The sequence below is a fragment of the Balaenoptera musculus genome, chromosome 6, assembly GCF_009873245.2.
Source record: "Balaenoptera musculus isolate JJ_BM4_2016_0621 chromosome 6, mBalMus1.pri.v3, whole genome shotgun sequence".
Taxonomy (NCBI): domain Eukaryota; kingdom Metazoa; phylum Chordata; class Mammalia; order Artiodactyla; family Balaenopteridae; genus Balaenoptera; species Balaenoptera musculus.
The window spans coordinates 15,879,972-15,904,442 of record NC_045790.1 but is presented as its reverse complement, the minus strand read 5'-3'; the positions used below and the strand labels follow the sequence as shown (position 1 = coordinate 15,904,442).

At 39.7% G+C, this 24,471-nt stretch overlaps 1 protein-coding gene across 1 annotated transcript in view; it reads left to right on the top strand.

Annotated features, from left to right (window-relative positions):
• Positions 1–24,471, top strand: part of PIWIL2 (piwi like RNA-mediated gene silencing 2) — an 87,747-nt gene that overhangs the window by 44,286 nt on the left and 18,990 nt on the right. Inside the window, exons 11-20 of the mRNA XM_036855884.1 lie at positions 2,960–3,148; positions 3,726–3,810; positions 4,512–4,601; positions 6,095–6,235; positions 9,087–9,200; positions 10,211–10,399; positions 12,807–12,908; positions 13,447–13,563; positions 14,495–14,583; positions 15,464–15,569. Coding sequence (XP_036711779.1) covers positions 2,960–3,148; positions 3,726–3,810; positions 4,512–4,601; positions 6,095–6,235; positions 9,087–9,200; positions 10,211–10,399; positions 12,807–12,908; positions 13,447–13,563; positions 14,495–14,583; positions 15,464–15,569 — 1,222 coding nt within the window. The remainder of the gene's footprint in view (positions 1–2,959; positions 3,149–3,725; positions 3,811–4,511; positions 4,602–6,094; positions 6,236–9,086; positions 9,201–10,210; positions 10,400–12,806; positions 12,909–13,446; positions 13,564–14,494; positions 14,584–15,463; positions 15,570–24,471) is intronic.

The window sequence follows — 24,471 nt, the reverse complement described above, 5'->3', positions numbered from 1 at the left end:
ATGCATCTATTAGAGTAACTAAAATAAAAACTAGTGAAAATACCAAATACTGGTAAGGATGTAGAGAAACTGTCCCTCATGTACTTTGTGTGGGAATGTAAAATGGTTCAGCTATGCCAGAGAATTTTTTGGCAGTTTCTTATAAAACTAAGCATATACTTATAAAACTAAGCATGCACTTAACCATATGACCCCACAGTCACACCCTTGGGCATTTTTCCCAGAAAAATGAAAATTTAAGTTCACACAAAACTAATACACAGATAGATGTTCATAGCAGCTTTTATTTGTAATAGCAAAAAAGTGGAAACAACCAAAATGGCCTTCAGCAGGTTAATGGTTAAACTCTAGTACCTCCATACAGTGGAATACTACTCAGCGTTAAAAACAAATGCGCCGTTGATACAACAACCTGAATGGATCTCAGGGGCATTACGCTTAGTGGAAAATGTCAATCTCAAAAGGTTGCATAATAAAGTTCCATTTATATGGCATTCTCAAAATGACAAAACTGTAGTAGAAAACAGATCTGTGGCTTCCAGGGCACAGGGAAGGGGAAGCAGTGTGACCATGATGGGATGGCATGAAATAGTTCCCTTTATGATGATATGGAACAGTTCTGTGACTGATTGTGGTGGTAGCTACACAAACCTATCAATGAGATAAAATTGCATAGAACCACACACACACACAAGTCAACGTGTGCAAGAAATGGTGAAAATGGAATAAGGTCTGCAGTCCAGTTAATGATATTATAACCAGTGCCAATTCCATACATGAAGTTCTCTGTACAAATTTTACAACTTCCTTTGATTTTATAATTATTTAAAAGTAAGAAAATTTTTTAAAAAGATAATTTTTAATGCCACTAGGCTTTCATTACAAGAATCTTAAAGTTCTAATCTTTTATTTATTTATTTATTTTTTAATTAATTAATTAATTTATTTATTTTTGGCTACGTTGGATCTTTGTTGCTGTGCGCGGGCTTTCTCTGGTTGCGGCGAGCGGGGACTACTCTTCGTTGCGGTGCGCGGGCTTCTCATTGCGTTGGCTTCTCTTGTTGCGGAGCACGGGCTCTAGGTGCTCGGGCTTCAGTAGTTGTGGCATGCGGGCTCAGTAGTTGTGGTTTGTGGGCTCTAGAGCACAGGCTCAGTCGTTGTGGTGCACAGGCTTAGTTGCTCCGTGGCATGTGGGATCTTCCCAGACCAGGGCTCGAACCCGTGTCCCCTGCACTGGCAGGCGGATTCTTAACCACTGTGCCAACAGGGAAGTCCAGTTCTAATCTTTTAATCTAGTGATTTCACTTACGGGAAATCTGTCTCAAGCAATTTTAAGTATAGAAGAATCTTTATAAAAGATGTTCATCCAGAATTATTTGTAAGAGTGAAACAATAGAACTATTATTTAAAAAGTAAAACCAGTGAATTAATGTACCCTCCACTTAGTGAAATAGTATCATGGAACCATTAACATAGTTGAAGGTTTTGATTAAAAATACTTATAATTAATTTTTCTACAATGTTGCATGCATTTACTAGACAATAGTGAGTTAGACAAGCATAAGATGTATTGATGAATAAAACTGTGCAAATAGGAAGCAAAAATTCATGAAACTATCTGAGATAAAATCTCTAACCTTATTTCAAAACAACTTTATGTTCTAAGTGCTTTATGTGTATAAAGTCATGGAGTTCTCTCAGCAACACTGTGAGTTAGGTGGTTTTTTCTGACTCCACTTTCACACAGGGAAACTGAGGCACAAGGAGGTTACATAACTTGCTCAGGGTCCCACGTGCTGCTATGTGGCAGAGCCAAGATTTGAACCCAGGCTTTGGCTCCAGGGTCTGTAGTCAGTGTTGAACTGTTTCAAGTTTCTGATGGTTTTTCATCCCTTACTGCAGCAAGTTCTGCAGGATACTAATTGCCTACAATGGTAATAGATGTTCAGTGAGCTAAAAGGGAAAAGGGAAGGAGGAGTCTGTGGTTCAATAAATTTGTAGGTAAATGAAACTAAATATGTTTCTCCTTTTTATCAGCCTGATGTGGTAATGTATGTTGTGAACCTCTAAGAAGGGGTTATATTATGCAGAATGGACTCAACTTTTTTGATTGTGGAACCTTTTTCACCCCCCCCTCAAGACCTCTCAAGGGACCAGTGTTCCTGAAGAATGTACCCTAGTTGACACTGGCCCATAGAAGAGTCCATGCTCTGACCCACAAAGGAATTCATATCTGGTCCCTGTCTGTCTTCAGCCTACACTGACCATCTTCTGACCCTTTTTCACCTCCTTGCTCGCCCCAGTCCCAGATCCCTGATTGTCCCCTGCATACCTATGCCTCTGCCTAGGGTGTTACTTACCAGCTGCCGTGGCGTCTCTGCCTGGCAGGTTGCTCCTTCAAGTATCACCTGCCTCTGTAAACTTTCCTTGACTCCCTGTGCATGCTCAGACATGCTTTCTGTGAGTTTCTGTTGTTACCTTGTTCACGGCACTGTTATAGAGGTTGCCTTGAGAGTACATTTGTCTGTGGTGAGTCTTTTCATCTCTTCATATTTAGCATCTTCACCAGTGGTGTCTTCTGATAGGTAGTTGTAATTTCTTCCTTCAGCTAGAAAGGGCAAATATAGTTTAAAGAATGTTTTATTGTTCCTCTGTAGACTATCTCCTAATAACGATACAAATTATTTTGATGATTAGTGTACCTTATTTTAAGGAATACAGTGAATTTTATCAATTTATAGTTGCTGTTTTTAATTTCATTTTTATCCTTTCACTTTTTTTGGGTAATGTTAAAAAGAAAAGAGATGAGGGTCCTATCTCTTAAAAGAGACAGCTGGAGCCTTTTGGTGCTATATAGTTGCGATTGTAACCCTAAAGTACTTATTTGCATCCCCTATGCCTTTCATGCTGCTCTGTGTGTACTGCATATGATCCAAAGGTCTTTTGTCTCTTTCCAAAGGCATGCCATGTACCAACAGAACAAAGAAGACTTCCAGGACGAGTGCACCAAGCTTCTGGTTGGCAGTATTGTCATAACCCGATACAACAATCGTACCTATCGTATTGATGATGTGGATTGGAATAAGACTCCAAAAGATAGCTTCACGATGTCTGATGGGAAGGAGATTACATTCTTGGAATACTACAGGTAGAGGGAAGAGACTGGGCTTGGGCCTGCGGGTTGGGGCCATAGTCTCCTGTTCTCTAGCAGGAGTGGCACACAGCAGGACACTTCAAAAATAATTGGATTGGTAATGGCATCCAAGATTGATGAGCTCATTTGTGGGATTTGACGTGAATTTGCTACCCTTACAGTTTTATTTCTTTCAGTACTTTTTGGAAGTTATTTCATAAATTAATCTCAGGACTTCGAATTGTGCTTCCTTTGCTGTTTTGGTTACAAGTCTGTTTGGAGAGATTAAATTCAAGTCATTAATCATTTGACTATCATTTTGCCTTTCTAGTTACCTAAGCCCTTTAACCTGATACAGTTTTTAAACAAATTCTTTCCTGGACTGTTATCCTATTTCTCCTCTATTTAATTGCAACGTTAACTTGAGCCTGCTTTTTCCAGTTATGTATATGCTATGGTGAGTTTCTGATGGATCCTTGACAAGGGTATAATGCAGATTGTGTACCTCAGTCCTGGTTAACACTTTGACTGTGATGCTGTAAGAGTGGTGATGCTGCTTCTGACTTTTTCCCCTGCCTCTTTTCGGCTCTAGCAAAAACTATGGGATCACAATAAAGGAGAAGGACCAGCCACTGCTGATCCACAGGCCCAGTGAGCGACAGAATAACCAAGGGATGGTGAGTTGGAGGTGGGGGGCAGGGTGTCAGGCCGATGCTTCCATCTAAGTTCTCCACCCATCAGCCCCGGGAGCCGTGGGACCTATGATTACAGTGGAGCTACAATTACAGTGTGGTTGGGGAAAGCTGTGTAGGGTTTTGTCTGTCTCCTCTAGCCAGAGTTGCTTTTGCAGTCCCCTTAGTGAGGAACTAAACATCCATAGAGCGAGTTAGGTTAAGGAATAAGGAGAATTTACTGCTAAAGAAGATGAAAACACTGGGTCCATTAGGGAAGTTACAGACATTTTAACAGAACTGGGGGCCAGGGAAAAGTGCCTCAGTACCTGACTCCTCTGTCTTCAGAGTAGAGACTGAAGATCAGTAGGTTAAGATGAGACAGAGACACCAGCTTGATAGGAGGTATTGTCTCAGCTTATCTGGAGGCCGAAGTGGAACAAAACTTTCAGTTTTTCTAGTTTTTTCTCTCCTTTTGACAATTTGAATATTTTTCTCTTTACCTAATACAACAGGCTATCGTGACTTGAGGGAGAAAAGGGTAAAACACTTGTAGTGTTTCCTGCCCTCTTCTCTGGGGTTTTGTGTTCCTTAGTGTGCCAGTGATACACCTGCAAGACCAGCTCTGGGCCTGGGAGGTCTTGTACTGGTCAGGGGAAGAAGATCCTCTTTTACTGCCTTGCTTTCCCTCTGTTCTCTCCTCAAAGCTGCTAAAAGGCGAAATCCTGCTGCTGCCTGAGCTTTCCTTCATGACTGGAATCCCTGAGAAGATGAAGAAGGACTTTAGAGCCATGAGGGTGAGAAGTGCCTGCTTTGAACCGAAGACCTTTTTGATAGCAGATATAGCTAGAACTGGGCCAGGTTTCCACGTCATCTGGGCAGGTTCATTTTTCCTCTGTATAAAGCATAATCTGTGTCCCTTCCCACACACTGTGAAAAAGCCGATCAGAACTTTCTTTGGAATGTTGTTACAATAGTAGAACGACTGAATTATAAGGTAAAAGGAAACAAATAGTTCTGGCATCACCCTCGCCAATCAGATGGATGACTGTAAGCTGGTCATATGACCATAAATGAGGTTCTTTGAGAGCACTGAATTTTTTTAACATTTCTGTAAACCTTCAGTTTATTTGAAGGGAGGAGGAGATAATGTAGCAAAAAGTCAACAAGTGAGAGGATGAAATTGAAGGATAGAAGTTTACACTGTGGGGCTCGGGGTGTCCTGGAAGTCTCATGTTGGGCACAGTCTTGTAGGAAATAGCTGGGAGGCAGAGATGTGTGCAGCAGCGTGGGTCCGGACCCCAAGGGCTTCACCTCCACACTGTCTGCTTGGGGCTTTCCACCCTCACACTGCTCTGCTGCCTCTCTCTCAGTCCTTGTCTGTCCTAGTTTTGGAACCCCGGCCCTGTCTCAGATGCCACTTATTGTTTTTAGTAACATAAAGAGCTAAAGTGAATTTCTGTAAGAAATGTCTTTCATGTTTACCTTCTGATACTTCTGCTTTTAGTATGTAGGTCAAGGCTCCTTCCTTACAACTCTCAGTAACGTAATGATTTTATTATCTATCTATCTATCTGTATAGCCCCGTAGACTCACTGCCCTAATGACTGCCACACAGGGAGCAACAGCTGCACAGTTCATTAGTCCCAGAAGAATGAAGAAAGAACTCACTTACGTGATTCAGAATCTTCATACACACCTATTAGATATTCATTCAACAATAAATATTTAGAAAACACCTATTATGGGCCACACACTGGACCTAACAAGTGTCTTACGGTGACATTAAGTGGCTAGTATCATATGACATAAAGTATAAGACTGGATGTGTTTTTCCATTCCATTATGTTTGCCTGCATGCCTGGCATAGGGCATTTTCGCCCCCCCCAGATATTAAATAGATGTAATCAAGCCCCCTTACATGGCTTTGAGAAAAAGAATAAGATTTAGATGTCATAAGAAAAAAACAATGACAATTTTAAATACTTACTTTTAAGTATGTATGTATATGTATAACTGAATCACTTTGCCGTACAGCAGAAATTAACACAACATTATAAATCAACTGTATTTCAATTAAAAAAAGCCAATTCTTTTATGGTTAAAATTTTAACCCTATACTTCATTCACATTCATGAGATATTTATTAAAGTCCTTGGAGATATTTTAAAATTTCTATAGATTTCAATGGGAAGGAGGTTTTCTATGGAAATTTTTTATACATTAGGGTTTATTTAACCTCATACTGGAGAAAGTAATAACTTAGTATCTCCATTTTGATTCTATTTAGGATTTGACCCAGCAGATCAACCTGAGCCCCAAACAGCACCGTAATGCTTTGAAATGCTTGCTACAGAGAATTTCAAAAAATGAGACAGCCAACAGTGAACTGACACGTTGGGGACTCTGTCTGCAGAAGGATGTACATAAGGTAAACCAGAAAATATGATGGTAGGAAACAGCATTAACCAAAGATTTTAGAGCTTTGTGAGACTAGGTGATAACTTCGTATCTTGTCTTTATTTTGCAGTTTTTGCTTTATAATTACACTTTTTTTTTTTGGTCCTAGTCATAATACTTGAATTTCCTTGACTTAATTTGCTAGTATCTCTTACAGATTTTCTTTTGTATTTCCCAGGATCTGAGCTGTTAATTTCCAGTCAAGCAAAAGGAATATTGACTTAAAATTCACCTCACTGTTAGTTTTCCAACCCAAATTATTCTTAAAGTTCTCTATGTCTTTTTCCTTTTTTCCCCCTAAGTTTTTCTCTATCTTTCCCAATAATTGTGTTTCTTTGAATATACTACTCTCATTCTTTCCATAGGCATAAAGTCTCAGACTTGTACGTTTTAATTTTCTCATGGCCCTTTCTGCCTGCAATTTGCCTGAGTCCATTCTGTTGTATTTTGTGCAGCGTGAGCCGTAGTGCAGAGGCAGCATGAGGTGGTGGTGAAGTCCTTGGCTTTGAATCTTAGTTCTACCACTTGCCATCTTGGCTACTTGGAACAAATTGCTTAGTATCTCTTAGTTTCTTTATCTGTGAAATAAAGATAATGATTGAGTTAAAGGAATTAAGTGGTAAAATCTTCAGCATAATATCTGACACATAGCAAGTGCTCAGTAAATATTAGCTTTTATTACTTTTAATTTTCTTTCTAGGTTATACCAAAATAATTAATTCTATCTGTTCTCTAGTTCTCTTGCACTCTGAATTGACTCCTTGTTAAAAACTGTTTCTTTTTTTTTTTTAAATAAAAGTAATGGAAAGTCAATAAGGAAAATGTGGGTACTGTAGAAAATGTAAAGAAGGAAATAAAAACATCAGTAGTTTCATCACCCAAAGATAATATCTTAGTGATTTATTTTAGACACATAAAAGATAATATTATTTTCAATATATTTTGTTTCCCTAAACTTTTTTTCTGTGAGGATGAATCTTTTCTTTTTTCTTTTTTTTAAAATTTTTTTTATACGTTTATTTATTTACTTATTTAATTTATTTTTGGCTGCGTTGGGTCTTCGTTGCTGAGCATGGGCTTTCTCTAGTTGTGGCGAGCGGGAGCTACTCTTCGTTGTGATGAGCAGGCTGTTCCTTGCGGTGGCTTCCATTGTTGCAGAGCATAGGCTCTAGGGCATGCGGGCTTCAGTAGTTGTGGCTCGCGGGCTCTAGAGCGCAGGCTCAGGAGTTGTGGTGCATGGGCTTAGTTGCTCTGCAGCATGTGGGATTTTCCCAGACCAGGGCTCAAACCCGTGTCTCCTGCATTGGCAGGCGGATTCTTAACCACTGGGCCACCAGGGAAGCCCAGGATGAATCTTTTCTTAAAAAATTGTGCTTATAACTATATATGGTTTTGCATCTTCTTTTTCATTTATTATTATATCTTGAACATGTGTTCATGTTATTAAATATTATTTGAAGAGGCAGAAAACTTAAGCCAGAGAAGAGAAGAGTTTATCCATAATCATGCTGTATCAGAATAACCACTGTTAACATTTTGGTACATATCCTTCAGTGTTTTTTGTCTGTGTGTATGTGTACGCACACAATCACATGCAGCATGGTTTCCTTTTTTTTTTTTTTTTTTTTTAACTCAGTTGATTTAGAATTTTTTTTCCATGTCATTTAATATTTTTCTAAATATTTTAATGGCTAACAGTTATTCATTTTATTAATAATTCCCTATTCTTTTACATTCAAATTGAATTTAGTATTTTCCTGTTATAAATAGTGAATCTGTGAACATCCTTGTAACTAAATCTTTGCACATGATGTTTATTTTCATAGTCAAATTTATGGAAGTGTAATTGTTAGGTCAGAGGACATTTATGTTTTTAGTACTTTTTATTATATATTACCAACTGCCTTGTAGAAAGGTTCAGTTTTTTACTTTCATAAGCAAAGGTGAACATTCTTGCTAATACAATTGCTACAATTGCAACAATTGCTAAAGCAATTGTTATTCTTTGTGTTAAACTTTTATAATATTAAGAAAATCATTAAAATTTTTTTTGATTATAGGTAAAATAAGTATTTTGTTACTTTTTGAAGAAAGCAAGGAGTAGAGCTCATAAAAAGTAAAAATCCTACATAATTACATATTCCCCCAGAGATACTCATTACTCAGTGTGGACTCATTCAGTTTTTATAATGCATACATTACTGTTTATTTTTTGCAAAAACAGGATTATATTAAATGCACTTAGAAAGTTATTTTAATAATGGCAAATATCCATCATATTGATATGTCATCAACTTAGTTATCTTCTTATTTTTGGATATTTAGATCTAATTGATTCATTATTATTAACTTTAATTTGGTCTTTCATTATATTTATGCTTTTTTTCCTGCTTTTCTTTTGTATAAAGTGTAATAGTAGTTTATGTGCAGCCTTATTAAGAAATATTCTCTAATTTTCTACTTAAATTTTTCCCTTAAAATCTTCTTAAAGATTATTTTCCTGTTCACCTTGTATTTATAGGCATTTTGCATGAATTCCCTGGTTCTAAAGAGACAGTGTTTTCTGATTCCTTTCTTGGGGACTATGTTGGAAGCTTCAGTAATTAGAGAGCAGCGCCTATCAAAATTCACCTGTATGTGTGTCCAGAGTTTTATTGACGTGGACTCTTACTGCTAACAGTTGCATTTTTCTACCATTTTCAGACGTTATGACAGGGACAGGTCTATATGGTAGAGTTGACCAGGCCCCAGAACAGTATCAGCGTTTTTCTAAATAGTGTTTACAGATGGTTCATGTCATAGGCACTTTATTTTCTGTTTAGATTGAAGGACGTGTTCTGCCAATGGAAAGAATTAACTTAAGGAATACGTCATTTATCACATCTCAGGAACTAAACTGGATTAAGGAAGTAACCAGAGACCTTTCCATCTTAACTGTAAGTGACTTGTGAGGTGGTAAAGAGAGGTCCAGTATTCCTAGAAGTGTGGAAATTAGGAAGCAGGAATTATTTAGTGTCCTCTTTTTGAGAGGAAGTACCAACTGAATTCCCATCCTGAATTATTTGCTAAACAGAGGTCCTTTGAACAAGAGTGAGTTGATGAGTTGGTAGAGGGAAGCCCTTTGCTTGACCATAGACTTAGGACAAGGAAATAAACTGCCGTGGTAATTCATTCAGTGCCAGCCTATTACCCACTCTCTCTTTGTTCTTCCTTCTTCTTTTCTCTTTCCTTCCTCTTTTTCCCTAGGGTTTCCATGAAAGATATAAAATTAAAACAGTTTCCCACCAAGGCAACCAAAGAACAAAATGGTATATAATTATTTTTAAATGTTTTTGGCTCACCTGGTCACTATGGCCATGCATAAAGTACACACATTTGTTTCTAAAACTTTTTTTTGAAATATATTTAAAGAAAAAGTACACTTATGTATATAACTTGATGAATTTTTACAAGTTAAATAAACCTGTGTAATCAACACTGAGGGTTAAGAAACAGAACTTTACCAGTGCCCCAGAAGCCCCACCCCCATGCTCCTAATTACTACCTACCTGGCACCCTTACACAACCCAGAAATGGCCACTATTCTGACCTCTAACAGCACTGATTTTTTTCAGCTGTGTTTGTACTTAATATATACATGAAACCACACTGTATATATTCTGTCATGTCTGACTTCATTTCTTTAGCCTTGTTTGGTAAGTTTCTCCATACTGTTAGGTATAGTTACAGATCTTCGATTCTCATTGCTGTGTAGTATTCCATTGTGAGACTGTGCCACAATTTACTTATCACACACATCTGCATTAGTAATCGGCATTAGATAAGACAGGACTCAAGCAGAGAGAATGAAAAGCAATTTGTTCTTTAGAATAACATCTCCTGATATGAAGTTGGAGTGTTGGGGAAGTTGTGGGAAGTACTAAAAATAGCTTGTTGTTGCTCCTAGGTCCCCATGCATTTCTGGGCGCTGTTTTACCCAAAGAGAGCAATGAATCAAGCCCGAGAACTGGTGAACATGTTAGAGAAGGTAGCTGGCCCCATTGGCATACGCATGAGCCCACCAGCCTGGGTGGAACTGAAGGATGATCGCATAGAGACCTATGTCAGAACCATTCAATCCATGCTGGGAGTTGAGGTAATAAATTAATTTGAGTAAATTTTCAGGATGTCCATTCTGAAATGCTTGAATTCTTGATTTTAAATTATCTTGGGTATTGGTCTGCTGTTGATGATGTCCAGGAATCTGTATCTTACTCATGTGCACGTGAAATACCGAATTAACAAAGTAGTCGTCATGCCCTTTGGTTGGTTTCGCTTCTCTCCTCCTTTGTTGGCACTCTCACTCACTCCAGCGTTCTGTTCCTCACGTAATTGGCTGAGATAATAGCTGACTTAACTTCAATTTGTTATCTATATAGAACATGTTGTGCTCAGAAAGCAATTTCCTGGGCCAGGTGCTGTCTTGCACGATTCAGTACTGAGCTGTCACAGTCTGGTCTGGCTCAAGATTCAGATTGCTCCGGTGATGAACTTGGGAGTGGGCCCATCAGCTTGGTCCAGATAGCCGAACGGGACTACTGGAGCTGAGCAGGTCATAGTGTTCACAACTCAGTAGTTCAGGCCTGCAGTTCTTATCTGTTCGTACATAAAACAGAGGAAGAAGATTAAGGAGGGAAAAAAAGCAGACCAAGGGCTTCCCTGGTGGCGCAGTGGTTGAGAGTCCGCCTGCCGATGCAGGGGACACGGGTTCGAGCCCTGGTCCGGGAAGGTCCCACATGCCGCGGAGCAACTAAGCCTGTGAGCCACAACTGCTGAGCCCGCGTGCCACAACTACTGAAGCCCGTGCACCTGGAGCCCGTGCTCCGCAACAAGAGAAGCCACTGCAATGAGAAGCCCGCGCACCGCAACGAAGAGTAGCCCCTGCTCGCCACAACTAGAGAAAGCCCGCGCGCAGCAACGAAGACTCAACGCAGCCAAAAATAAATTTAATTAATTAATCATAAAAAAAAAAAAAAAGGCAGACCAAAAGTTTTTGGAAATAACTAGTCCTTGAATTGAAGAGTCAGTTCTTGGGAGATCAATACTAGAATTGATATTCTAGTATTGACTAGAACACAGGTCAGTCATGACTTTCTCTGTTCATCCACCGCTCTGGGTGTGTCATCTTGTAGCAGCACACTCATGTTCTCTCTTTCTTTGTATTTTCTTCCTGACTTCCCATGCCTTCTTACTCTGCCATGGCCTCCCCCGGGCCTGATCATTGATAAAGTCTGCCCTGCTTTCAAAAGAAAAACCCAGCTGAGTACCTCAGCTCCCCCATCTCATGAGTTGGCCTGTTCTCTTTATGAGAGTGCACTGCCAACAATCTTCACGTAGCATGGGTATGAGTTTCATTCATAATGTTGACTCCTATTGGTCTTGCTATCTCTCTGCCATCTTTAGGGCATTCTGTTTTATTATTCTCTTTGTTTCAGGGTCATAAACTCAGATGTCTACGGGAGTGAAGTGGGCCAGGAGGGGACTCTAGGGAACTAAAGAGAGTAAACCCCATGACCGCAGATAACAGCCCAGCATTGTCAAATTGATTTTTAGTTTGTTTATTTTTCAGTAGAAGCCAAAAGTCTAGATTTGCATATGTGTACACCTACCTATGTTTAAATGTTAATTTTAAAAAGACTTATGAATCATTATAGGGACTAAAAAACCACATCTGTTTCCTAGATCCAGCCCACAGGCTCCCAGCATGCAGCCCATGTTCTGTGTGACTTCGGAAGTTCTTTGATCTGATTGCTGGAACATGTGTCCTCTGAGAAGTCTTCATTTAAAATTAATCTTGATTTGGAATAGCATACTGTTGATTTCTGTTTCTGTCATAAAGCGTTGGCAACTTTATTTCACTTGTGTGCGACTTTTCCTTATTCAGATTTTGAAGGATCCTCTGTTCTTAATATCAGATCTCTTAAGCAGTGAGAGGTAGAAGATGCCGATGTAAGATATTCTGGCAATATCATTCTCTCTCCTAATCAGAAAGTTAGGAAGATCTACTTATGGATTTGGCAGTAGCTTCATTTCCTCTGCATTTGGCTCTGAATCCTTTCTTCTGGTATTGTATCCTGTGTTTCCTAGTTAAAGTTCTATGGCATGAATGTAATAAGGTGTTTAATTTACTAAAGAGAGTGGCAAAAAACATTATAGTGCATTGAAAGCATCAACTAATAAGAAACCCTTGCATATTTTTAAGCCTGGTTCTTTTCCAGGGATCTTAAGTGTCCTAATAAATTAATCAGGTAATCAGGACCAGCTCTAGGTAACTTACGGTAACATGTTATGTAGCTAAGCAAAGAAGCCTGGAACCCAGCAAATGCTCACTCAGGTTCAAGGACCTTTTTCTCTGTTGGAATGTCCACCATCTTTGTCTCAGTCCCCTCTTTACCCTAAAGGTCCTGTGACTTTGCAGACTCTTGAACTGCCCCTGACTGAAGCCCTATCAAGGTCCGCTGAGAGTTCCAAAGCCTGACTTATATATACTTTATCTCCTCAAGGGGAAGATACAGATGGTTGTTTGCATCATCATGGGCACACGTGACGACCTCTACAGGGCCATTAAAAAGCTGTGCTGTGTGCAGACTCCCGTGCCCTCGCAGGTGAGTGGAAACTGGGCAGGAGGCACAGAGGGAAACTCTAGCCTCCCTTGAGGCTTGGAAAAGAGGGACTGAAGTAACTATTAGAAGCCAGCATATGTAGACGCATCTGGTGAAACTTTCCTGTTACAGTAACCTGGGTAATAGCAGACGTTCTTTGTAAATGCTGCTTTCATGTTCCCACATGAGCACTTTTGCTTGCTCATAGGTGAGTCGCCAGGTGGTTCACACGACCAGGTTCTGAGAGTATAGGCTTCCCTTTGAAAGGAGAAAGCTGGTTTTCCTACGGAGGTTAAATTTTTTTTTAATCTGCATGAGATCTTTTTGAAAGTTTTTGTTGGCTCGTTGTTTTTTGGTTTTGATTTGTGTCATTTGTGTGCACACACACACAACATGCCTGACTAGAAACCCTAGAATTAGAACTGTTAGTACAAAGTGTATTATCTGCCAGCTGGAGTTTCTTAAACAAATGTAGTACTTGCTCTAGAATTGTTTACATTGTTTGAAAGGTTGATAGTGTCCTCTTTCCCCTCTATTACAGGTCATCAATGTCCGAACCATTGGCCAGCCCACCAGGCTTCAGAGTGTGGCCCAGAAAATTTTACTCCAGATTAACTGTAAATTGGGTGGTGAGCTCTGGGGAGTGGATATTCCTCTGGTGAGTGATGCTGAGATATGTCTTCATTCAATTCAGCATCCCAGAGAGTCCTACCTAGCTATTTTCGTAATTTTCCTCCTAGAATTTTCCTCATTCTCAGTGCTTATAGTCTGAGTGGTTCATTGCTTGTTTTTGTATAGCCCACAAGCTTAGAACGGTTTTCACATTTTTAAGTGGTTGAAAAAATAAAAATAAGACTAATATCTCCAGGGCTTCCCTGATGGCACAGTGGTTGAGAATCTGCCTGCTAATGCAGGGGACACGGGTTCGAGCCCTGGTCTGGGAAGATCCCACATGCCGCGGAGCAACTGGGCCCGTGAGCCACAACTACTGAGCCTGCGCGTCTGGAGCCTGTGCTCCGCAACAAGAGAGGCCACGATAGTGAGAGGCCCGCACACCGTGATGAAGAGTGGCCCCCGCTTGCCGCAAGTAGAGAAAGCCCTCGCACAGAAACGAAGACCCAACACAGCCAAAAATAAAAAATAAATAAATAAATAAAAATAAATTAAAAAAAAAAGTAATCATTAAAAAAAAAAAAAAACTAATATCTCCAGACACATGAAAATTATATGAAATTCAGTTTTCAGTGTCCTTAAATGCATTTTTATTGGAATGTAGCCACACTCCTTTATGTACTACCTGTGGCTGCTTGTGTGCTGTAATGGCAGAATTGAATAGTTCCTCCAGAGACGGTGTGGCTCACAAAGCCTAAGGTATTTACTTTTTAGTCCTTTACCGAAAGTTTGCCAATCCCTGGTCTTGACGATCTCTGACTTTGTTCATAGCGTTTAAAAAATATCAAGTTGATTGCACTCTTTCTCTTCCTTTCCCAGAACTTATTTTCATATGTTGCTTTGGGGTTCAGATAACAATTAAAGATGGGGTGATGTATTGCTTGGATGTTTTGGTTTGTTTTTGTTTTCTAACACAGAAACAATTAATGGTGATCGGGGTGGATGTTTACCACAACCCCAGCAGAGGCATGCGCTCCGTGGTTGGCTTTGTCTCAAGCATCAGTCTGTAAGTACCACTCCTGGCTCCATTGTGTTTGGTTACCTTATTTTAATGCCTAATCTAACTGTAAATCCAGAAAAAATTTTTGAATATTTAATATTATAGTAAAAGTATACTGAAATTCTTCCTTCTCTATCTTCCTATGGTATTAATTTGTACAATCTCTTATCACATGTGTAAATTTGTTCCCTGGCTACAATGTAACCTCTTTGAGAATGGGGTCTGTGTCTTGCTGGTGGTGGGTTTTTTCACCTAGAAATGAGGGGTTTTGTTTGTTTTTTCTGATTGTAAAAATAAAGCATGCTCATGCAAAAATCTCCAGAAATTTAGAAAGTGAAAATTCCTCATGGTCTATCTTTTATTAACCGCCACCAAAGATTTGGAGTATATATATACTTTTAGGTACTCTTTTATGCACATATTAACATATAGGTAGCTGGTATACACATACAAGTGACACATTACTATGTATACTGTTCCTCATCTTCTTTTATGTACTTAAACTGTATATTTTGGTCATTTTCCCGTATTGATGCAAATAAATCTCCATCAATTCTTTTTAACTGCTGCATGGAATTTATTATATGCTATAGCACTATTTATTTAACTAGTCCTCTGTTGGTGGATATCTAGGTTGTTAAATTTTTTCAATTGGAAGCAGTTTTGTAGCAGATATCCACAATTATGCCTGTGTTTTTATATTCTGTAGCTGGCTTACATGTATCTTTTCCCTACATCAGTGTGTGTTTTTACATGTAACATAAATGTGTTTGCTGGGTACTTGTGCATGGAGAAGCCTGTGTATGCTGACATTCAGCTGTGGGCCTTCCTTTGTGAGTGTGTGTTCATCTTTCTCTCTCTCTCTCTCTAACTGCCTCTGCCCCAGCACCCTCACAAAATGGTATTCACGAGTGGTATTCCAGATGCCTCATCAGGAGATTGTGGATAGCCTGAAGCTGTGCCTGGTGGGCTCCTTAAAAAAGTTCTATGAGGTGAGGAGAACAGCAGTTCTAAAGTATCAGGGTTTTTAAGGACTACCTTCCTGATCACTTTAAGAGGAAGTCTGATTTAGTGAGAGGGATCCCAAATCGAAGGTGAGTTTCCTAAACAGACTGACAGGCAGCTCAGAAGGACTGTTTTCAGGCTTCTACTTGTACAGAGCAGCTTAAAGAGCTCAATGCTTTGATTTGATTTGGTAAGTAATGATTATTTCCCTGGTTGTCAGCCTAATGCCTGTGTGTATAATCTTCAGGCCCTTATCAGGAAAGTCAGGGTAAATTTTAGTAATTAAAGCAGCTTATTAATTTTCTCAGCTTTTTATGGCTGTCATTAGACGCTGGTTCTTTTCATTTAGGTTCAAGACCAGTGCCTCCCTGAAAATCACCCCTAGAACTCCAAAGAATGCTAACCATGGAGAATTGCTGTCATTAAGCTGATATTGGGTCTGGAACAATGAGCAAGCAAGATACTGGGTTTTGCCTTGGCCAGTACATCAAAGGAAGCACTGATAAGTGGCTTTCATTTCTTACGGTTCAGTGTTAGCCCTTTGCATAGAGATTAAACAGCAAGAAATTTAATGATTTCGCATGATTAAAGTCAATCTCTAGAACTCCACCTTGTTTCATTTTAGAATAATGTTTCCTGTAGTGTCCTTCCAATAGTTTGGTACTGTTTCAGTATTAGAGATTGTGTAAACCAGAAGTTAAATTTTTGTCCCTATAGAGGTCCATGTGATATGCTACTTTGTTACCAAGTCCCACCCACACCTTCCTTCTTGTTGTTGCTGTTGTTTGCCTGCAAAGTTGTGTATGTCTATTCAGCCCTAGCTCAAAGATTACTTCTGTGAAATCTTTCTCATTTCCCCTCCTCTGCTCCATCCCTTAGCTAGACTTATTTCTTTATGGTCCTCTCCCAAGGCCCTCTGTTAACATTCTGTGTAGTGATTATCACATCCTGCCTTTTATTAGTTGTTTGTATCCTTATTTATCTCTCCCTCTGGGTTGTAAATTACTTGAGCACTGTTTGGTTATGGATGGCTCTGTAGTAAATTACCCTAAAACTTAGTGACATGCAGTGAGCATTTATGATGTTCACTGTCAGGAAGTTGGACAGGGCACAGTGGGCTCCAGTTCCTCTCCATTTGGGCCCCTTCATGTGGTCTTTTCACATGAGCTAGTTTGGGCTTCCTCACAGCATGGTGGCTGGGTTCAGAGCTTGAGCATTCCAAGAGATTGAGAGAGCCAGGTAGAAAACGTGTTGCCTTGTATACCTTAGTCTTGAAAGCCATGTAGCGTCACTTCCACTGCATTCTGTAAGCCAGGTAGTAGTATCATTGTGGATATGCCTGACTTTTGGAGGAGCCAGTATGAGGTAGAGGTAGACTTAAAGAAACAACTGATATGCTCTATAAGGCCATTACGTATATTCTGATATTTCTGTACTAATTACTCTTTCCCCCCTTCATCTATTATAAGGCACTGTTTGTACCTTACAATAAACTGTGCAAAACTCTTTAGCATAGAAGTTAGCTGGTGGTTAGCTAGTCCTGTTCTTTCTTCAGGCCAGTAATTTTTCCATTTATATTACATCCTGAGGAGGCTATAACCCAATTTCCCAATATATTTGCTTATCAATATTGGTATTATCATAAGACTTATTTACATGGTATAGTTGAATCTTACCAACAAGGTTAGTTGAATCTTACCAACAAGGTCACCCTACATCATGATGCAGGGTGGTAGTAGACCTAACCTGAAATATAAGAGTCAACAGTGGCACATTACTAGAGACCCACGCAGGCATGAATAATTAGTTCAGTTCATCATTATATTGTAAGACCAAAATATCTCCCAGAGCCATGCCACTTAAGTTTGCAGGCTTCCATTCAACATTGTCAGGTTCTGAAAGCAGCAGTTCATTCGCCATTTCAGACATTGGTATACTTGAGCTAACAGACAATGTCATCTCTTGCTCTGAGCGTCTTTTAAGGCACCAATGTAATATTGTATTTTCCTCATTGCACAACGATTTATTCATTCCTTTTTCCTCAACTACCATTCTTCCTTCTCTGTATTTATACCCAAACTTTTCCACCTTTAAATGGAACATTAGGTTTAGCCACTGTGCTGGTCTAGGATGCTGCCAGCAATACTAGTCTAGCAATTGCCTCCCCCTCAGTCCACTGCGATCCACACAGGGTAGGATTACATAGGTCAGAACGAGTGGGCCATCTCACCTCCTAGGCAAATATAGATGCGTGTCCTGTGAACCTCAATGTTGCCTGAGGGGGTGAAGGCACAGTCCACCCCGTTAGGCCCTTAGGAACTCTAATTACAGTTTCTTGCTTAGGGATTTAAGGGGGGCCCCCTTAAAAAGATATTGAAGTCCTAACCCCAGTACCAGTGAATGTAACCTTTTTTGGAAAGAGTGTCTTGGCAGATAATCAAGTTAAGATGAGGTCATTAGAGTGGGCCCTAATCCAGTATGGCTGTGTTCTTATGAAAAGAGGAGATTTGGACACAGACACACACACACATAGAGGAAAGACAATGTGAAGACACAGGGAGAGCACCATCTACAAGCCAAGGAACACAAGAGGCCACCAGGAGTCATAGAACGATAGATTCTCTGTCACAGCCCTCAGAAGGAAACAACCCTGCCAACACTTTGATGTCAAACTTTAGACTCCAGCATGGTGGAACAGTACACTTCAGTTAGTGGTACTTTGTTATGGCAGCTCTAGCAAATGAATGCATGGTTCATCCCAGCTTCTAGCACCCAAAGTTGCAGTCCTGGTCCGAGAACCACTGCATCAGGTAGTGAAAAAGAGGGTTAACGTCATGTGGGGGAAAACAAAAAAAAAGTATTGTCATAGCAGCATCCTTCCCCACCCCTTGTTCTTTAGATCCCCCAGAAAAGGAGAGGAGTTTATCTAGTGGGGACATTCCCTTTGGCCCCTGTCATGTTGAGTATGAGTACACACTCATAAAGTCATGTAAGCTAGCGCTTCACACCTTTATTCCCTTCATTTTAAACAAATGTTTCAGTTGCTCATTCTAATTTTCTGTCAAACTGTTACTCTGGGGATGAAAGTGTGTTCCTTGGTCTGAGGAAATGTGACTTGGCAGTCCAGATTGGTATAGTGTCTTCTGTTTTAGTTCTTTTATAGTATTTTGAGAATTTGTATCTACCAGCAGATATGCAAAACCCAGTCCAGAATAGGTGTCTGTTTCTGTCAGGAACAATTTGTAATCTCCTGGAGCTGCAGAGTCAGTCCAGTTTGCCACTGTGTGCGGGGCCTTCCCCTCAGGGAATCTGCCCCCAGAGCCATCTGCATTCTCTGTTCTCTTGGCAGACAGAACAGTTTATTGGAATTTTGCACTTCAGAGGGTATGAGAAAAATATGTCTAGATTTAGCCCATTTCTTCACTGCTACAGCCCTCAGTGTCCATTCATTTCATGCACCCAGGTACCGCTCGAGCAGACACACCAAGATATCTGCTTGCTGGTAACTACTTTCTGATCCTGGAAGGAGGTAGTTACTCCCCATTCACCCTTCTCCCTACTTCCTGGTAACATCTAATCTGCTTTCTTTCTGTGGATTTGTGTATATTATATAGAGATAATCATAAAATACATGATCTTTTGTGTTTGCCTTCTTTTATTGATCATGTTTATAATGTTCGTCTAAATTGTAGACTATATTATTAGTTTGTTCTTTTTTATGGATGAATAATGTTCTATTGTATGTTTATCCATTCATCATTGATGGACATTTGTACTATTCCCACCTTTTGACTATTGTGAATAATGTGAATAATACAGGCTGTGAACATGCCTGTATATGTATTAGTTTGGGTACCTATTTTCAGTTTTTTCAGGTATATACCTCGGAGTGAAATTGCTGGGTCATATGGTAATTCTTTGTTTAACTTTTTGAGGAACCCTCAAACTGTTTTCCACAGTGGATGCACCATTTCACATTCCTATCAGCAATATAGAAGGGTTCCAGCTCCTCCACATCCTTGCCAACACATCTTATTTTCCTTTTTTTAATTGTAACTCTTGTGAAGTGGTATCTCATTATGGCTTTAACTTGCATTTCCTTAATGACTAATGATGTTGTACATCTTTTCCTGTGCTTATTGTCCATTTGTATAACTTGTTTGGAGAAGTCCTTTTGAGTCCTTTCCCTGTTTTTCAGTTGATCTATTTGTCTTTTTCTTTTTGAGGTGTAAGAGTTATTGTTTTTGTTTTTACATATTCTGGATACAGAACTCTTGTCTGATGTACGATTTGCAAATATTTTCTCCCATTCTGTAGAGTGTCTTCACTTTCTTGATAATGTTATTTGATGCACAAAAGTTTTAAATTTTGATGGAGTCCCATTATCTATTTTTCCTTTTGTTCCTTGTGCTTGTGGTGTCAGATCTAAGACTGTTGCCAAATTTGAAGTCATGAAGATTTACGCCTTTGTTTTCTTCTAACAGTTTTAGAGCTTTAGCTGTTACATTTAGGTCATTGATCCATTTTGAGTTACATTTTGTATGTGGAGTGAGGTAGAGGTCCAACTCTACTCTTTTGCATGTGGTTATCCACTTGTCCCAGCACCACTTGTTGGGGAGACTATATTCTTTATAGAATGGTATTGGCACCCTTATTAAAGATCAGTTAGCCCTGGATGTTTGGGTTTATTTCTGAACTCTCAGTTCTGTTCCATTGGTCTGTATGTCATCCTTAGGTCAGTACAACACTGTTTTGATTATTGCTTTTTAGTTAGTTTTGAAATTAGGAAGTCTGAGTCTTCCAGGTTTTTTTTCAATATTGTTTTGGCTATTCAGAGCCCCTTGGAATTCCATATGAATTTGAGAATAGGCACTTCCATTTCTGTAAAAAGGGCCATTGGATTTGCGATAGGAATTGCATTGAATTTATAGATCACTTTGCAAGTATTGTCATCTTAATAATATTCACTCTTGCAATATGTGGACACAGGATGTCTTTCCATTTAGTTAGGTTGTCTTTAATTTCTTTCAGCAATGTTTTGTAGTTTCCATGTTCAAGTGTTTCACCTCCTCAGTTAAATTTATTCTGGGTATTTTATTCTTTCGAAGGCTACTGCGTATGGAATAGTTCTAATTTCATTTTTAGATTGTTCATTGCTGATGTATAGAAACATAATTGTTTTGTGTGTTAATCTTTAACCCTGCAACTTTTCTGAACTTAACTAGCTTTAGTAGATTTTTTTCCTCAATTCTTTGGGATTTTTCTATATATAGAATCATGTTATATGCAAATCAAAATAGTCATACTTCTTGTTTTCCAGTTTCGATGCCTTTTATCTATTTGTCCTGCGTAGTTGCTCTGACTGGAACTTCCAGTACAATATTTAATAGCAGTGGTAAAAACAGGCATCCTTGTCTTTTTCCTGATCTTAGGGGGATAGTTTTAAGTCTTTCACCATTGAGTATGATGTTAGCTGTGGGTGTTTCATAGACTCACTTTATCATGTTAAGGAAGTTTCTTTCTGTTCGTAATTGGCTGAGTGTTTTTATAGTGAAAGTGTGTTGGATTTTTATCAAATGCTTTTTCTGCATATTAAGTTTATAACAGTCTCATTCATGTTAATACGAAATTGATTTCAGTAGTCCACAAAAAATTTGTTCCTTTCTGGTACTATGGTGTCCCTCTTTCTCTGTGCTAATTTTATTTTATTTTATTTTAATTAATTAATTAATCTTTGGCTGTGTTGGGTCTTTGTTGCCGTGCATGGGCTTTCTCTAGTTGCAGTGAGCGGGGGCTACTCTTTGTTGCAGTGGCGGGCTTCTCATTGCAGTGGCTTCTCTTGTTGCGGAGCATGGGCTCTAGGCACATGGGCTTCAGTAGTTGTGGCTCAAGGGCTTAGTTGCTCCGTGGCATGTGGTATATTCCCGGACCAGGGCTTGAACCCGTGTCTCCTGCATTGGCAGGTGGATTCTTAACCACTGTGCCACCAGGGAAGTCCTGTGCTAATTTTTTTTTTTTTTTTTTTTTTTTATTTTTTTCTGTGCTAATTTTATATTAGGGTTTCCAGAGAGACAGATCAATACGGGGTGTGTGTGTGTGTGTGTGTGTGTGTGTGTGTGTGTGTGTGTGTGTGTGTGTGTATTTTGAGGAATTGGCTCATGTGATTTATGGAGGCTGGCAAGTCCAAAATCTGCAGGGTAGGCCAGCAGGTTGGAGACCCAGGGAAGGGCTGATGTTGTAGATCAAGTTTGAGTTTATCCTAATTGGTATGTTTTAGTCTTCTTGAATGTGTCAGTTAACTTTTGAATCAAATTTGGGAATTTTTGGTCCACTATTTCTTCGAACACTCTTTTGCCCCTTTCTCTCTCTCCCCTGCTACTGAGACTCCAATTATTCGTATATTGTTATGCTTGATGGTGTCTCACAGGTCTCAGAGGCTGCATTCATTTTTCTTCCTTTTTTTCTTTCTGTTTCTCACACTGGATAATCTTGATTGATTTATCTTTTAGTTCGCTGATTATTCCTTCTGCCTGATCAAATCTGCTCTTAAGCCCCTCTGGTGAATTTTTCATTTCACTTATACTTTCTGATTCCAAAATTTTTGTTTGGTTCTTTCTTACAATTTCTATCTTTATTGGTAGTCTTTACTTCGTGAGATTTTCCTTAAGGTCTTTAGATGTAGTTTTCTTTAGATCTTTGAACATTATTTAAAAATGGTTGGGGGCTTCTCTGGTGGTGCAGTGGTTAAGAATCTGCCTGCCAATGCAGGAGACACAGGTTCGAGCCCTGGTCTGGGAAGATCCCACATGCCACGGAGCAGCTAAGCCCGTGCGCCACAACTACTGAGCCTGCGCTCTAGAGCCCACGAGCCACAACTACTGAGCCCACATACCACAACTGCTGAAGCCTGTGCGCCTAGAGCCCATGCTCTGCAACAAGAGAACCACCACGGTGAGAAGCCCGTGCACTGCAATGAAGAGTAGCTCCTGCCCGCAGCAACTAGAGAAAAGCGTGCGTGCAGCAACAAAGACCCAATGCAGCCAAACATAAATATAAATAAGTAAATAATTTTAAAAATAAATAAAATAAAATGAAAATGGGTGGTTTAAAGTCCTTGTCTAATATAACCGATGTCCGGGCTTCTCCCCGTGCAGTTTCTATTAACTACTTTTTTTTCATGTGAATGGGCTGTAGTTTACTATTTCTTGGCATGTTTCATAATTTTTTATTGAAAGCTAGACATATTTATTTTTATTAAAAAAAGTGGTTTTTTTGGGCTTCCCTGGTGGCTCAGTGGTTGAGAAACTGCCTGCCAGTGCAGGGGACACAGGTTCGAGCCCTGGTCTGGGAAGATCCCGCGTGCCGCAGAGCGGCTGGGCCTGTGAGCCACAATTACTGAGCCTGCGCTCCACAAGAGAGGCCACGATAGTGAGAGGCCTGCGCACCGCGATGAAGAGTGGCCCCCGCTCCCCACAACTGGAGAAAGCCCTTGCACAGAAGCTAAGACCCAACACAGCCATAAAAAAAAAAAAAAAGTTTTTTTTAAAGCTACATTTCTTTCTTTTTTAAAATATTTATTTATTTATTTGGCTGCCTCAGGTCTTAGTTGTGGCATGCGGGATCTTCATTGCAGCATGCAGGACCTTTCATTGCGGCATCAGGATCGTTCATTGTGGCACGCAGCCTTCTCTCTAGTTGTGGCGCATGGGCTCCAGAGCACGTGGGCTCAGTTGCCCTGTGGCATGTGGGATCTTAGTTCCTCGACCAGGGATCCAACCTGCGTCCCCTGCATTGGAAGGAGGATTCTTAACCACTGGACCACCAGGGAAGTCCCTAGACATTTTTAATATAATGTTGGCAACTCTGCAAATCAAATCTCCACCCCCAGGGCTTGTTGTTGTTGCTCTTTGATGACTTCCCTGGCCCGATTCTGTAATCTTTGTAATCTAAACTGTGTGTAGCCACTGAAATCTCCCCTTAGTTTAGCTTAGTGATCAGCTAATGATAGGACAAAGATTTCTTCAAATGCCTTGAATGTTCTGCACCCTCCAGTGATTGCTAGATTATTTTCACGGTTACCATGGTAGTGAGGCTGCAGGTGTCACAGCTACTGCAGAGAAAGGGGAATATGAATAGTGTAAGTTAAAGCACCACAAAGGTCAAGATTCAGCCAATTTTATTGAATAAATGCTGTTCAGATTGTTTTAAGCCTCTGGTTAGTTTCCACAGTTCCAAAAAAGTTGATTTTGACCATTTGTGCAGTGTGCTTGTTGCTTTTATGGTTGAACAGATTTTTGGAGGTCCTTACTTTCTCATTCAAGAAATATTTCTTGAAGAGTGCTTTTGACAGTCTGCTTTTGTTAAGTGCAAGTGCTTTTCTAGGTGGACAGTGATTAGAGTTTAGAACCCACTAAGGATAGATTGCACTAGAAAACCTGCATCATTTTGTTTTAGGGCCCCAAAGGGCTACATTCTAGGAATAAGGGTGATTGAAAGCAAACTACAGCTCATCTTTGAATTATTTTAATTTTTTGAATCAGATATGATGATCCAGCGTGCTAGTGTTTCCAAGTTTCTCATAGTGCAAATACTCCAGACACCTGGAAGAAACAAGCTTGAGTCTTCTCCGTATGAACAATATCATTCCAGGCGCCATGTAATTTCTATTAACAATACTGTAAATACAGGCATACCTCAGAGATATTGGGGGTCCAGTTCCAGACTACCACAGTAAAGGTAGTACTGCACTAAAGTGAGTCACAAATTTTTTAGTTTCCCAGGGCATATAAATGTTGGGTTTGCTATACTATAGTCTATTAAGTGTGCAATGAACAAATGTGCATGTCTTAATTAAAAAATAATGTGTTGGAAAAATGGCACTGATAGACT